This window comes from Peromyscus eremicus, chromosome 6 (assembly GCF_949786415.1).
Source record: "Peromyscus eremicus chromosome 6, PerEre_H2_v1, whole genome shotgun sequence".
Taxonomy (NCBI): domain Eukaryota; kingdom Metazoa; phylum Chordata; class Mammalia; order Rodentia; family Cricetidae; genus Peromyscus; species Peromyscus eremicus.
In genome coordinates, this window is record NC_081421.1 from 44292657 (window position 1) to 44309218 (window position 16562).

At 40.5% G+C, this 16562-nt stretch overlaps 1 protein-coding gene across 4 annotated transcripts in view; it reads right to left on the reverse strand.

The window, feature by feature from the left end:
* Positions 1-349: 349 nt before the first annotated feature.
* Ift80 (intraflagellar transport 80) overlaps positions 350-16562 on the reverse strand; it is a 114792-nt gene continuing 98579 nt past the window's right edge. For 3 of the 4 annotated variants that reach the window (XM_059265470.1, XM_059265469.1, XM_059265467.1), the window contains 4 exons: positions 10238-10361; positions 3614-5456; positions 1337-1468; positions 350-485 (listed from right to left, as the gene is read on the reverse strand). In XM_059265470.1, coding sequence (XP_059121453.1) covers positions 5346-5456; positions 10238-10361 — 235 coding nt within the window. In that variant the 3' untranslated portion in view covers positions 350-485; positions 1337-1468; positions 3614-5345. The remainder of the gene's footprint in view (positions 486-1336; positions 1469-3613; positions 5457-10237; positions 10362-16562) is intronic. The other variant, XM_059265468.1, reaches the window with a different exon arrangement.

The window sequence follows — 16562 nt, forward strand, 5'->3', positions numbered from 1 at the left end:
AGCAGAGAACTTCAAACGAAGAATTGCTTCGATCAGATTGTAGGCATCTCTGTGGGGGATTGTCTTGTTAAGTGATGTAGGAGGGCCCAACCTGCTGTGGGTGATACCATCCCCAGGCAGGTGGTCCTGAATTGTATAGGCCAACTAGCAAGCAGTATCCTCCATGGTTCCTGTTGTACTTCATTAGTTGTGATGTGAGTTTCTTGGTAAAGAGTAGTGCTGTGTGGACTAGCAATCAGGTCTGTCTTGAGTTCCTACCTTATTTCCCTCAGTGGTAGACTATGACCTGTGATTGTGTCTTAGTTAGGGTTTCTATTGATGTGAAGAGACCTCATGACTATGGCAACTCTTACAAAGGAAAAGCATTTAATTGGGGGCAGGAGGTTACAATTTCAGAAATTTAGTCCATTATCTTCATAGCAGGACATGGCAGCATGCAGGCAGACATGGTGCTGGACAAGGAGCTGAGAGTTCTCCATCTTGACCTGCGGGCAACAGGAAACAACTGTGTGCCACACTGAACTTAGCTTGAGTATAGGAGACCTTAGAGCCCACCCTCCACAGTGACGCACTTCCTCCAACAAGGCCACACCTACTTCAACAAAGCCACACCTCCTAACAGTGCCACTCCCTTTGGGGACCATTTTCTTTCAAACCACCACAGACTGTAAGACAAATAAACCCTTTATCCCTCAAAGCTGCTTTTAGTCAGGGGGTTTTATGATCACAGCAACAGAAATGAAAGTAGAACACTACCAGATGCATGGTCAGGACCAGTACTGCAGCCCCAAGTATGGGAAGCAGCACTGCTTCCTAAGAAATCAAACCTTTAACCTTTGCATCTAAATCCCTTAGTATCTGATGAGTGTGTGTATGTGTCTTAGTCTGCTCTCTGCTGCTATAACAAAATACTTCAGAATAGGTGAATTACAAAGCAATTTCTTTCTCATGACTTTGGAGGATGAGGAGCCCACTATCAAGGTGCTGGGATCTGGTGAGGTCCTTCTCTTTGCATCCTAACTGGGTGGAGGGCATGACACAGTAAGAAAACAAGCAGAGTGGGTGGGAGCAAGGGAACACACGTCTGTGTTGTGAGAGAAAACTTTTGTAACAACTCCACTGTCTTGTTAAGGCACCAGTGTATTTGTGAGGGTGGGGTCCTCATGTCCTATACACTTCTTAAAGGTCCTAGCTCCTAATACCTTCACTGTGGCAATTACATTTCAACACGAGATTTGAAGAGAACATTCAAGCCACGGCACTCCATAGGTTAACCAGTACTGTGTTGTTTATTGATAGAAATAGCTCTATAATTCTATATTTAATGTAATCTTACACTGTATGGAGTGGACAGAGGGAGAATTACTTGCAAGACCAGTATCATCGCTTATAATCTAGATCAGCAACAATGGTCAATGTCCTTTCCAGAGATGGGAAAATGGATGATACAGAGAAGCAGGACTGGTACCTAAGGATACAGAAATGAATCAGTAGATTAAATAGAGAATGCCAGGATTTTATTAATGCTTAAAAGGAAGTTTAGAGGAGAACATGATAGTGTCTTATTTCAGTTATACCTGATGATTGAAGGGGTGACGCCATGTGTTGCTAAGACCTCTCCTGATTTTGGAAGCTTACAAGATCTAGCTGATGCTTGTAAACCTGAGGGAACCTATCTGAGAGGTATGTTGGTCATTAAAATGATGAAGGTCTATACCAAGAGATTAGATGGGGCTTGGGTAATACACCAGTATCTTCTTTAGTTACATTTATCATATACAATTGGTGATTCACACTGGCCTGGGTGGCTAAGAGTCGAATTCAGTGTTGTCAACTTCACTGGGAAATTACAAATGTTGCTTTTGCTATGCTCAGCAGGGTTTGAATTTTTTTTTAACTACAAAAGATACAGCATCAAAGACCAGGGGTGGTCTATAATAGAGTCTACTTGGGCTTTGGGGGATGAAGAAGGGGGATAACTGGCACAGAACTTCCAAAGTCCCAGAACTGTCCTGTTTGATAGGGTGTCTGTTATAATAAATGGGGTGATTTGGGGGAAAGGAACCTAGACAGCATGCGGTTGCCAGAAGAACCAACCATAGGGAAGAAGTAGGTGGGGCCTGGAGATGAAGTTCAACTGCATGACTGTCCTGGCTAGTTTGTATTGTCAACTTGACACGAGTTATAGCTATTTGGAAAGAGGGACTCTCAACTGAGAAGATGCCTCCATGAGATTTGCCTGTTGGTAAGCCTGTAGTGTATTTTCTTAATCAGTGATTGGTATGGGAGGGCCCAGGCCACTGTGGGTGGTACAACCCCTGGGGAGGAATTAGTTCTGGAATGCTATAAAAAAGCAAGCTGATCAAGGCACGAGGAACAAGCCAGTAAGCAACACTCCTCTGTGGCCTCTGCATCAGCTCCTGCCTCCAGGTCCCTGCCATGTTTGAGTTCCTGACCAGACTTCCTTCAATGATGGACTGTGATGTGACATAAAAACTGAAATCAACCCTTTTCTTCCCAAGTTGCCTTTGGTCATGATGTTTTACCACAGGAATAGAAACTCTAAGACAAAAGCCGATGTTTTAATTGATAATGCATATATAATCAAACTTTGATTTTAAAAACAAAACAGAAAACTCCAATGTTGTTGGCTGTTTTTCACTCTTACTCTTTTGGCTCTTTGTTCTTTTGGGGGCCCATAAATAAATCACACATGGAGGCTTATTATTACTTTAAATGCCTGGCCTTAGCTTGGCTTGTTTTCTAACCAGCTTTTCTTTTCTTTTCTTTTCTTTTTTTTTTTTTCTTTTTTTTTTTTTTTTTCGAGACAGGGTTTCTCTGTGTAGTTTTGCGCCTTTCTTGGAACTCACTTTGGAGACCGGGCTGGCCTCGAACTCACAGAGATCCGCCTGGCTCTGCCTCCCGAGTGCTGGGATTAAAGGCGTGAGCCACCACCGCCTGGCTAACCAGCTTTTCTTAAATTATCTCATCTACCTTTTCTCTCCGGGCTTTTTCCTTTTCTTCTGTATATCTTACTTTCATTCTTAACTTGCGGCTGGCTTTGTGGCTAGGTGGCTGGCCCATAGCATCATCCTCTCCTTGTTCTCTTGCTCTTTCTTCTTTTCCACCCAGATTTCTCCTTCTATTTATTCTCTCTGCCTGCCAGGCCTGCCTATCCTTTCTCCTGCCTCGCTATTGGCTGTTCAGCTCTTTAATAGACCATCAGGTGTTTTAGACAGGCAAAGTAACACAGCTTCACAGAGTTAAACAAATGCAACAAAAAATAATGCAACATATCTTTGCATCACTAAACAAGTGTTCCACAGCATAAGAAATGTAACACATCTTAAAATAATATTCTACAACACCCCAAGACATCAAGACCTGGGGAAGAAGCTTCCTGTTGAATACATTTATGAGAGGGGAAGATGGCCAGTCTCCTGACTTCAGTAAGGTCAAGATGTGGAAGTTCTGTTGTGACCTTCCTCTTCCCCAGGCCTTGCTCCATGTGCCTCTTCTACATGCCTGTTTACATTTCCATTTACCCTCCTAAATAAAACGTAAGTAAAGACTTCCAGCGAGTTCTATAAACAACTCTATTGAATTATCAAACCTGAAATGGAGAGGTTTTATGGGAATCCCAGATGTATAGCCATATCAGACACAAGGGCAGATAGTCTGTGGACTCCAGAACTCAAGGCAATCCAGCTGTGGTCCATGGCATTTGTGGTGTCTATTGCTAACTCTAGGCAGTTAAGTGTCAAAAGTGAATTAATTGTAAAATATCAAAGAATACAGACTTACTTCATTACTTTTTACTTTTTTATTGTGGTAAATATACTTAACATAAAATTTAACCTTTGACCATTTTTTTTTCTTTTTAAACATTACACTGAAATTCAACAATGTAGAAAACATGTATAACATATAAGTAAATTCCTTAGATTTCATGAACTTAACACACACTCTTGTATCCAAATTCTGGACCAAGAATTGAACAGTCCAACATTTCATAAAAGAAAAGGAACACATTGAGAAGGAGCATTTCTATGAAAGAATCCTACATGAGAATTATAATGGAGGGGAAAGAGGAAATGTTTCCCAGTGAGTGTGCATGAGCTCTGTAATGCACCAAGAACAGGTTCAGGGACACTTGAGAGTGATGTCTGTGTCACTGTTAAAAAGCTTTGGTGGACAGTAATTTGGGATATACTAGATCAAGGCCAGTCAAACAGGTTTACCCACTGAGGCAAGCTTTGAAAATTCAGATTCTAGGTCTTATGCCTAAACATTCTTAAGTCAGAAGGAAAATGAAGAAAAGGGAGTTTGCCTACTTCCTTTTCAATATGGTAAACAAATAAAATAACATTCATCACTTTAACCCTTTGTAAGAGGACAGTTGAGATTCATTAACGTCCACAATGTTATGCAACCATTATCGTTCTCCAATTCTAGAACTTACTCACCCCAAACAGAAACTGTGCACGTGTTACACAATAAGACCCCAATCTTCCCTCCCCCAGACCCTGTTCCTCTCTTCTCTTTTGTGCCTGGAGGAACTTGCATATTCTAGGTGCCTTGTGTACGCACAATCTCCCAGGACTGACTTCTGTGGTATGTTCACTGCACGGAGAGTAAGTTTCCCAAGGCACATCCATGCTGCAGCATTTGTCGCAATTCAATCCTCTGATGAGAGAATAATTCCACTGCCTGAGACTACCACATTGCTCTATGTAACTGCCAGTGGATGGACACCTGAGTTGTTCCCAGCTTTTGTTGTTTGAACAACACTATCAACTATGGTGTACAAGCGTCCACATTGTAACATTTCCCCAAACCCATCCTCATGTATTTTTGTTTTACAAACTATGGGAGATACTTTACAATTTACAGATCAAATGAAAATTAACAATAACATACACTATAAATAACTCAAGGCTTTATTATAAGCATTAATAGCTATTCATACTAAAGAACCAGGAATAAAGAAATAAAAAAACTGGAATGTAATCAACATTACTCGGGCATAGATAAGCATATAGAAATATTTTGTTAATTGTTAGACTAGAAAAATATAAATGATGGAATTATATCAATTATTTTGTGCTTAATCTTCCTGAACGTACTTTTAGTATTAAGTACATGGAAAGTGCATACAATTATTTAAAGATAATGCCTTTTTCTTTTGACAGTGCTAGGAATCAAACCCAAGGCCTCATGCATGCTAGGCAAGTACTCTACCATTCAGAGACAACACTAGCCTTAAAATTATGCCTTTTTTTTAAAGCAAACAAAACATGCATATCTTTGGTTACTCTGAACTAGTTTAGCGGTCAGCATGGCATTCAGTGCTTTAAGCCCACGTTCTTGACAGACTGGCTGCTGGATGATCGGTCACGTTCTTTAGTAATTTCCATCTCGATTTTGGCTTTGATTTTCTCCCAGTCTATTTGGAGCTACAACAGAAGGGGAAAGAGAGTCGTGCTTATACCCTATGTTTCATTTAATCCAAAGTAACCAAGAATAAACAAAACAGAACATATGACTTCCAAAATGGAGAGAGAGGAGTATTAGGGAAGTAATGTTGACAACCCACGAGCTACCTTTAAGATCAAGAGAGCAATTACCTAGCACAAGGAAGACTCCTACTGTGATTGAGAAGACCACAATTCTGTGCAGCTCTTTACAAAGCACATGGAAGCAGTCCACAGAACCTTAGGATCCTGCACAAGAGCTTAGAAACAATGGAAAGAAGCCACTCTGCTCTGCTCTGCTCCCTACAAAAGCAAACTGGGCAGGGCAGCAAGTAGGTGTGTTTGCATCAGCTCTGCTTTGGCCATCTCATAAGCCGAGTTTCCCGGAAGAAGCCCAGCCGCAAGGAAGACAAGGGAATGTTGTTTCACAGATGACTCCACTGCAGCCACTTTTAAAGTGACAGAGGGACATGTAGTCCCAACTGATGAAAGCCATCAGAGGAAGCAGAGGACAGGCAAGACTGGGAGACACGTGAGAGTAAGAAAGATTTATATCTGTTTGTTTTTGTCTTTTCTATGACAAGGGCAAGCCTACCCTAGCCTAGACCTATCTCTTTCTAAGTTTCTTAGACTTGATGCTGGGAAAGGACTCCTCTGCCTCTGAGTCCTAAGAGCAATTTCTTTAGAAATACTTATTTCTTTAGGAATATTTGTTTATTTAGGAACCTACCGTTAAACAAATTTGGAGATCACTTATTTAGGAATGTGTGTCCTCTGAGGCAAGGCATTAGAAAAACTGGGTCCTAGACTAAGCTGAAACTATGAAATAGACCCAAAGCTCTAAGACTTGGTCAGAAATAAAGAGGCTCATCTCTCCACATAGGGGCAAACAGACCAAAGTAGTGCCTGCCACCTGAGCAGATTCATCTGAAGAAACAGGGAGGTCAGCTTCGTCTTAACAGAACGGCACACCTATTTTGTGGTAGTAGTTGACTGAATCACTTGGTTCTTTTTTATTCCAATAAGCTACGTCTAAATTTCCTATAAGTAATTTGTTGATATTTTGATGACCTTAAAAATAATTGTCCATATGTATCTATAATATATAAGATAGACTGGTTAATAATTAATAGAATTTCTTTTAGCCTAGAAGATAACTGTCTGGACTAAGAATCAAATGACAGCCTGCCGAAAAGCAGGGCAGATATTAGATTATTGAAGACTGACTCTCAACTGGGCCACAGCTGAATTTTCAAATGGCAATGCGCACATTTCCATGTCTAACCAAGCACTTATTAAAAGGGAAGGGAAACTCTGCTGACTGCCTTGGCTTCTTCCAGCCTTAAACTGACTTACGTTTGGTTCCCTAGTCAGTCAGGGCACAACGCCACCCGCCACCTGCTGCAGCAGCAGTCACCTGTCCACTGAACTGATGACAGTGGCAGTCACTTGTTGAAATGAATGCAACGACGGACCGTCTCCTGCAGACACTGGCTGCTTCATTTCACCTGGCACTGATCCAGTTTTAGGACCATGTTCTACAGATAATTTAGTCCTAAATAAAAATACTCTTAACAGTATGTTTTAGGTAAAGGTGCTGTTCTCTGACAGTTTCGAGTGACTTCTACATCAAAAGCCATACTTTCTACTATAGGGAGAGCCAAACTACTTGGAACTTCTTATTTTGATCCCTAGTCAATTCTTAGTCACATAAAAGCATTTAAAAATCCATATCTAATGGCTCTGTCCAGTACCCAGCTTGCCTACTCTTAGTAAAGATTGGCTGCCTACTTGAACAGAGAATAAGATGGCAATCAGGCATGAATTCATGGGTCTCCATCCTCATAAACTTACCTATACTGGCCATCACTCCATCTGCTTTCCTTCTGCCTTAGGCTAAGCTTTTCACATGGGTCTCTGAGTCCACTTCTCTTGATTCCTCTAGGGCACTGCCTTCGGTAATCACATACTCAAGTCCTTTTTGGCTTCCTGCCTCTCTTAATTCTGTCTCTGGAGCTCCCACCTCATTCTTCTCACTCAGGGTACTGTAATATGACTGTTCATCAGCTACCCTTCAGAAAGCTTTGTTTAATGCAGAGCTGGGGATCAGGCCCAGTATCTCACATAGGCTAGGCAAGGGCTCCATCACTGAACTATATCCTTGGGCCTAGAGACTTCACTGAAACCACTACCCGCTGTTTTCAGTTCTTATCCTATATGCCTTCTCGTTCAACAAATACTTAACACTTGTTTATGTTAAGCCTTGTCCTAAGTACAGGGTTCAATAATGAATGAAAATATTATAAAAAATCTATCTTCATAGAGATAATAAAGACAGATCATGGTGAAAGAGACAGATAATAAACAAATTTTTTAAATGTGCATGTCACACATGGTAAAGGTTTTGAAAGCAGAAAAGGAGACAGTGAGTGCCAGGTGCAAAGTGGGAAACACAGCCATCTAATCATGTGATGAATTTCTAGGTGGTTTTCAAATGTAGTGATCAGAGAAGCTGGTGGCCCCGAAAACTGACAGTAAGGATGAAGGGATGACTTAGTAACAGAGGCAGGGAGGAAAAGGGCCTTGAGATAGGAGCATTCTTGGGGCCTGGTTCACGGCCACCATTGCCATCTCTATCGCAATGCACCCCACCTCTCTTCTAGTTTCTGCTCCTTCCAAATGCCCCTCCCACAGGCCCTTAGATACTGTCAGAAAGTGCGATTTTCCCTCAACTCTCCTATATTCATAGTGGTACAGATTCCAGCAGCAAAGGACAGAGAAACAGGCCAGTTTATCAGTGTATGCAGTGACATGTCCCAGGGGAACGTCAGCGAAAGGTGACGCAAAGCAGTGACTTAAAACTCTGCCTAACCCCAAGGGAGGCCTTCCCCTCTCTGAGGAGTGGATGGGGGTGGGATGGGGGTAGGTGGGGAGGAGCAGGAGAAGGGGAAGGGAGGGGAACCAGGATTGGTATATAAAATGAAAATAACTCTTAAAAATAAAAAGAACACTCTGACTAATATGACATCTCCACAAATAAGAAGAGACTGTAAAGAAATGACAGGATGAAGAATAACGGCTTTTAGAGTCCAGAGACAGGAAGCCAAGGAACAGTAACAAAGTGGGAGCAGACCAATGGAGTGAGGATGGAGTCCTCTTTCTGGTGCCGTCTCTAACCTGACCACACATCGTCTCCAGGAGCCTGGAGAGGTGGTTCAGCAGTCAACACAGCTTTCTGCACTGGCAAGGACTGGAGTGCAGTTCCCAGCACCCACAGCACATGATTGCTGTCACCCACGACTATAGCTCCGGGGTCCCAATGCCCCTTCTGGGCTCCACAAGCACTTGTACACACACACACACACACACACACACACACACACACACACACACGATGATAATGATGATGATGATGATGATGATGATAGCAAATCTATTTAAAAAAGAATTATCTTCAGTAAAGCAGAATTTCTATTCTGTGTTCTGGTGTAACGGGCAGAGAACAGAACTCCACCTCTACTGGCGACTTCTCATGCTGTTAATGACACATCTATGAAGTTTAGTTCTGAAATAGGAGATATGGCTATAATTTTGGCAAAATAGATAAATATGGATGATAGATTATGATAGATCCAAATGATACCAGGCAATCAGCAAGTAGATGTCAGCCACATAAGCTATTTTCCTAGGGTTAATTTTTGTATCACTGCTTAGAAATTTTTAAGTACCATTTTCTTCTTTTAAAACCACTGTTTTGTGATTTTGTTGTTGTTGTTGTTAACTTTCACATGGCATCCATGAGGAAGAAAAGCAGAAGACTAGAACACCAGAGGGAATCAAGGTTCCCTGTTGCCTTGCTTGAGGAAAGAAACACCGAGAAAGCCCGGTTCCTCTGGCTGAGCTATCACTTATACCTGAGGTATTATGCTTTAGCAACTGCTAAATATTACATAGACCAAGACAAAGAAAATAAGGATACTAAGCTTTTGCTATTTAAAATGTAATTTGAGCTGGAGATGGCTCAGTGGCATCGGATACTCTCACGGGAGTTTGGTTCCTGGCACCCATGTGGGGCCACTCACAACTGCCTGTAATGCCGGCTCCAGGGGATCTGACGCCCTCTTCTGTCCTCTGCAGGCACTGCACTCATGAGCACAAACTCACACACAGATACACACAGACACATAATTCAAAATAAAAATATTTTACAAATAAACTAAAACTTCACTGAAGGAAGGGCTGGATTTTGTGTGTATGTTTTCTCAAATGGGGAAAACAAATTTAAGAGTTAGCTTTCTTCCTAGACATCTACATTATTCATCTAAAACATCAAGTAAGATACAACCCCAACACAAATTATCATAAAAACTGATATCAAAAAAAAAAAAAAAAAAAAAAGCTAAAGCATCTAGAAAAAACCCAAACCACCAGAACTGATGTCTCATGCTTGTAATCCCAGCCTTCAGAAAGTTGAGGCAGGAGAGGTCCTCCAAGTTAGATGTTATCTTGAGCTAGACAGTGAGTTCCAATCTAGCTTAGACTACAGAGTAAGACCCTGTTAACAAACAAACAGACAAGCAACAACAACCAAGATCCTAGAAAAAATAAGACTACAACCATATAGTCACAAAGTAAAATGACAACATCACAAGAGAAAAAATAATGCTTTTATAAATTAGAGTATGAATCATGCAACTTTCATCATAGGATGAATATTTTATATAGAGCATACACATTGCTATAAAACACTGTGCAATACTTACACCTTCTGCATATTGCAAATATCGTTTATTAGTTTCCTGTTTACCAAATGTCTCCAAAAATTTCTGACGATAAGCAAGAACTGTATCAACATGGGTTTTGTATTTTACAGCCAACTCCAGTGCCCTATAATGAGAAATTACACAGATTATCGGTATCACTGTGTCTAAACAACAGAGTTTTGAAATTAGAAGGATGACCAATGGCTGTTGTGCTTACCCTACAATCTGGAAAGCCATTTTCTGTTTAGCCATCTATGTATTTTTTCAAAGCCCAGATGAGACATGACCCCTTCTTGCTGCCCAGCTACTCTTGTACAAATACAACATATAAATGCTGTGTCATTTTTGCCTACTATTGTGCTAGCACTACTTACGAGGAGTGTATTATAGACCCTACACTAGCCTATACGTGTTCTGAAGGGAGAGTTAGTCTTCACTTCCTCCTCTGAGTACTGCAGAGGACATGGAGGAAAAACACTCAGTAAAACTGGTAAATCATCAAAAGAAAATACTTGACATTTTGTGAACCTATAATAAACTTATGGAATTAAAAAGTGACATTACTATGTCAAATTTAAAATCTTATACAATAAAACATTAATATTAAACCAGTATGACAAATGCTATTACTATTTGAGTCTTGGAAAATAGCATACTAGGGTGGCAAGGTGTCTTAGCAGATAAAGGTACTTGCCACTAAGCCTGATGACCTGGGTTTAATTCATAAGACCAATACGATAGAAAGAACCAACTTCCCCAAGTTGTCTTCTGACTTCCACCCATGCACATGTGCACAAATTAATCAATCAATCAATGAATTAAATTTTAAAAATTTAAAGAAAATGTTAGGAAGCCATTAAAATTTTATGTATTTATAAATTCAATAAATGTATCTACAAAACTATGTTATTTTAAGGTAAGCCTTTATTTAATACTAAGAGAATTACTAAAAACAGTGAAAACCTGCAAGGAAGTGAACATATTATCTCAGCCCAGGCTTCCATGTAAGTTTGACTAGGGCCTGTGCAGGACTCATAGGACTTGAGTCAAGAAAAGCCAAGTGGAGCATGTGTCTCTACACTTGTCTACGTCATCTTGTTTTAAGGCATGGGTAACAGTTACAAAAGTAGTCAAAAGTGCATCAATTATCAAGTTCTCATGCATTCTATTATATCATGACATGATCAGGACAACTATGATTTATCTGATGCAACTATTATAGATCTGTTATTTTAGATAAAACTAAACATTAATATTTTATAACTTGTGACTCCAGTATTAGCCAAACTAAATAATATCTTTTGAAAGATTTTTTGGAGCCAGAAAGACAGCTCAGCAGGGAAAGGTACTGGCCATGCAAATCTGGCAGCCTGTGTTCCATCCCTGGCACCAACATAAAGGTGAAAAGAAAGAACCGATTTCACAAACTGGTCCTATGACCTCCATGTTTACACTGTGGCATGTGAACTCCCCCCACATAACACTTTCTCTCTTCTCTCTCTCTCTCTCTCTCTCTCTCTCTCTCTCTCTCTCTCTCTCTCTCTCTCTCTCTCTCACACACACACACACACACACACACACACACACACACTCTAAACTTAGAAATTTAAAGTATTTTGAATAATAGTGTGTATTGACGATTGATAGGCAATTGAATGAGCTATCAAAAACAATATAAAAAAGTGAATGTAACTCAGTAATACCACAAATGGGAATGCCAAAATAAAGAAACACGATTTCTTAAAAACCAGATCAAAAAATCAACATATGTTATATATTACTGTGGTGGTTTAAATGAGAATGGCACCCCATAGGCTCATAGATTTGAATGCTTGGTCACCAGGAAGTGGCTCTATTGAAAGGATTAGGAGGTGGGCCTTGTTGAAGTAGGCAAAGTCCTGGTGGAGGAAGTGTGTCACTGGGGATGGGCTTTGAGGTTTCAAGAGCCCAAGCCAGGTCTGTGGCTCACTCTTCCTGCTGCCTGTGGCTCTGGATGTAGAACTCTCAGCTATTTCTCCTGACCATGTCTGCCTGTGTGCCACCATGTTCCCTGCAATGATGAAATGGACTGAACCTCTGAAACTACAAGCACGACCTAATTAAATGCTTTTTTTTATAGGAGTTGCTGTGGTCATGGTGTCTCTCGACAGCAACAGAGCACTGACTGTCATAGACTCCAGAGTTCTCTCATTTTGTGCAACTTTAAGTCTTTTACAGAAAAGTGAGCCAAGCAGATGGGGACTGGAGTGAAAAATAAAAGGCAACAATTAAGTAATAGAGACTCTGACAAGCAGAGGTAGTACAGATGTCTTATTCCTTCTAGCCCTCCATCTACCCAAGCCTCTGATACTGCTGGGCTGTGTGTCAGTGGAGACTCTGGTGACTCACTATACTGGCCCCTTACAGTAAGTGACGGGCTGGGACATCTGCCTGCAAACGAGAAAGCAGGCATGCATAGGCAGCCATTCTGTACCGGGGCTTTTCAAAAATTCTAAGGAAGTCATTTGGTATGCAAACATCAATACATTTAGTTATGCAGAAAAGACAATGTAGTGTCTAATCCTGTATTCAGAGGGTAGGTCCCAAGTATTATCTATATTACTGTCATTATTATAATAATAAAACATGCATTAATTATTTGAAGAGTAATGGCTGAAAGTATTTTACATATGTGCTATTTTAAGTAGTCTCTAAATGCATACACACTGGGTAAAAATGTTTCTCCACCACATTTAGGAGGGAACTTACTTCAAATTATATAAGGGTTTTGGGAACAGTGTGTCTCTAGTTTTAAAATGGTTTGGCAACCAAACAAATGTGACATTAGATTCTAGGGCTGGAATAAGTCCATGTATTTTAAATAGGAAGAAGTTATATAAAAAGATATGATAACTTCTAAATATGATCTTTTGCATAACTTGAACAAATCAAAAGCACTTTATATAACTGGTAGATGATTAGGAATTATTTTATTAACACTTATACACAGGGTCAATGTGGTTACTTGGAGCTTTCATTTCTTCCTCTCCTAACTTCAGTTTCTCAGAGAACATTAACTCAATGTCCAAAGTAGACACCAAACAGCTAAGCTACCTACCCACAAGTCTTTAGGCTCTGCATTCTACTAGGGTGCAGGCAGTCTCCAAATGCTAATATGAAATACAGACGCAAAACCAGCAAGAGCATGTTTCTCAAGCAGAGTAACACATGAATGCATTAAAACTTATCCCCTTCCAGATGCTCTCAACAGAGGTAGAGTTCAGGGACCTCAGAAGAAGTCTACTATATTATCCAACACTTCCTTTTATCCTTCAAGAATTAAGAGATCTAGCAGTGACCATCAATGCTTGCTGATATCATAAAACCATAAACGACCCAGTCATTATAGAAATACACATACCACCAGCTACATTATTTACTCTCCCTCCCAACTAAACTTAAACCTATAAGGCTCTAGATTCATGACTAATTTGTTGCTAATTCAGGAGATAGTCACCAAAAAGATGTAATCAACAATGTCAAGATGATAGGAAATTCTAATGGTCCAGTATCTTCAATGGGAAAATTATAAGCAAACACAAAATGAAATAGAACCTGTCTAAGAATGTAGCAACTAATTACAGCATATGGGTCTTTTTGGGTCTCCATTCAAACCATAAAACACTTATAGGTAACAGAGAAATAAGAACACTCGATATAATTTCTGATCATTTTTAAGTGTGATCATGGTATATGGCTACTAAAATCTTTTAGAGATACACTAAAATACAGATAAAATGTGACAATTGTAGTCTGTCTTAAAATAAATGGTAAGAGAAGGGAGGATATAAAGACTGTACAAAAGCTAATCAGTGCTGAAGCTGACTGTTATCACATTAATTTTATGTGCTTTTCCATAACAAGGTTTTTTTTTTCAATTTCTTCTGTTTGGTTCCTCCTGACGTATTTTGCTAAATACTCTTTTTCTCCCTTGCATATACTAGGCAAGCATTCTATAAATCAAGAGCAACTTCAAAGCACAGTCTTGTGTGTGTGTGTGTGTGTGTGTGTGTGTGTGTGTGTGTGTGTGTTTGTGCATGTGTGTTTGTGTGTGTAAGTCAGAAGGTGACACTGGGTGTCATCCTCACTTGGTCTCCACCTTATTTTTTTAAAATGTTTTTCATAATTAACTAAACTTGTTCTTTGACATGTTCAAACATGTATAAAATGCACTCTTTGTCATTCTCACCTTCCACTCTCTCATCTCCCTCCCACCTGTCCCCCTCCTACAAACCTCTCTCGCACATTCATGTCTTTTTGTTGTGTTTAGTGACCCACTAAGTTTAACCAGGGTCCTCTGTGCTACCTTGGTGAGAATTATTCAATGACTCCCCATACCCCAGAATCTTTCAGTAGCCTATATTAGAACAAGAAGAGGTATGGCCACAGAACCCCTCCCTAGCCATAACTGACTGCTGATGGGGCCAGTTTTGAGCAGGTAACCAGAGCCATAGTGAGATTAAGATTGCAGTGTCTGTCATACCCAGAAGAGAGCAGTTAGAAGCAGTTCTCCCTGTCTTCCGGCCCTGTATTCTTCCTGCTCCCTCTTCTGAGATTTCCCCAAGCCTTGGAGGGGATTATAAATGTCGTGTTAGGTCTGAGCACTCATCTGTCACTCTACCTTACTTTTTAAAGATAGGGTTCTAACTGAACATGAAGCTTGCCAATTCAGCTAAACTGGCTGGCCAGCAAACCCCAGGGATCCTTCCTCTCCACCTCCCCAGCACCATGATTACAGCCATGCTGCTGTACCCAGGTTTTTATGTGGGTGCTTGGAATCCAAACTCAGGTCCTTACACGCTTGAGTGGCCAGCACTTTTCCAAGTGAGTTTTCTTGTTAACCCCACTGAATCCTCCTCCTAAGCGACCCTAAAATATGGGCACTCAGGAAAGCTGCACTGCCCTCTACTCTTTGTAGACGTTCATCAGTAACCCATGGCCTCATACTCTCTATTGACTGACAGCTCCTTAAAGAATTTACTCAAAGTCTGGAGCACCCTGGAACTTGACACCTGTAAATCCTACTCCTTATAAAGCTTCATGACCTTGACAAAGGCAATGCACAACCATCTATAGTGGGATTTGATGCCCTCTTCTGGAATAAATGTGTACATGCAGATAGAGCACTCATACACAAAATAAATAAATGAATCTTAAAAAAAAAAGATTTTGTACAGATTAACCACTACCTCATACTCCCCACAAAACAAATAATCCACCATGAAGTAGAGTTTAGGCCTCCACAATGCTCCACAAAAGTATGGGCTTTGCTGCTGCTAAAAGTACATGACTAAATGTATGCCCTAATTACTTTTCCTTTTAGACACAACCCCTAAGCATTTTTTAAACCATCATTAGATAGGGCACCTCAACTACAGAGAGCGTTGTTTGTGAGGATGGCCACCTGCCCCGCCCTAAGAAAAATCAGAACTCTATGTGAAGTAAAAATAAGATCTTTCTGAAAAGCTGACTGAGCTTTAGTTAGCTGTCAGCCCGACACAACCTCCAATCACCCTGGAGGAGTTTTAATTACGGAGCTGTCTGCATTAGGATGGCTGTGGGCATGTCTGTCAGGTATCTTAATTGTTAATTGAGGTGGGGGGATGACTGACTCTGACTGTGTGCGGCACCGTTCTATGGCTGGGCCTGAACTGTAGAAAAGTGAAGAAAGCTGCCTGAGTATGAACAGCAGCAGCAAGCAAGGCTGTCTAGTCTTGCTTTGCTCTGACTGTGGATGTAATAACAGAGCTGAAGTTCCTCTCGTCACTTCCCCAAATGATGAACTGTAGCTTGGAAATGTGGCCAAATAACCCCTTTCTCTAAACACACACACACACACACACACACACACACACACACACACACACACACCACTTTATCCTCAAGCTGCTGTGAGCTTGAGGCAAGAACAGGCTATACAGCAAGATCATCTCATCTGCTCCCCTACCAAATGTATTTTGTTGCTTCTAGTCAAGGGAAATGTGAAGATGAAATAGCTACAGAATCTGTAGTCTGAGAGAGTTACGAATCTTACTAGTGAAGGACATGTGGGTTATTATTGGATCTACAATGGTATCCTGCTTGTAAGACAGTCTAAGAACAACGGTGTATAATGTTCTATTAGTTACTCAATATAGTTCACTAATATTATTCATATCCTATCTCTAATTACCTTACAATTGAAATGGGTTGTTCATTCTCCCAGAATGAACATCTTTCCTGATCTTCTATACACTATACAACAGTAACAAACTCACGTAAATAAAGCATAAAGATAGAGCAGCTG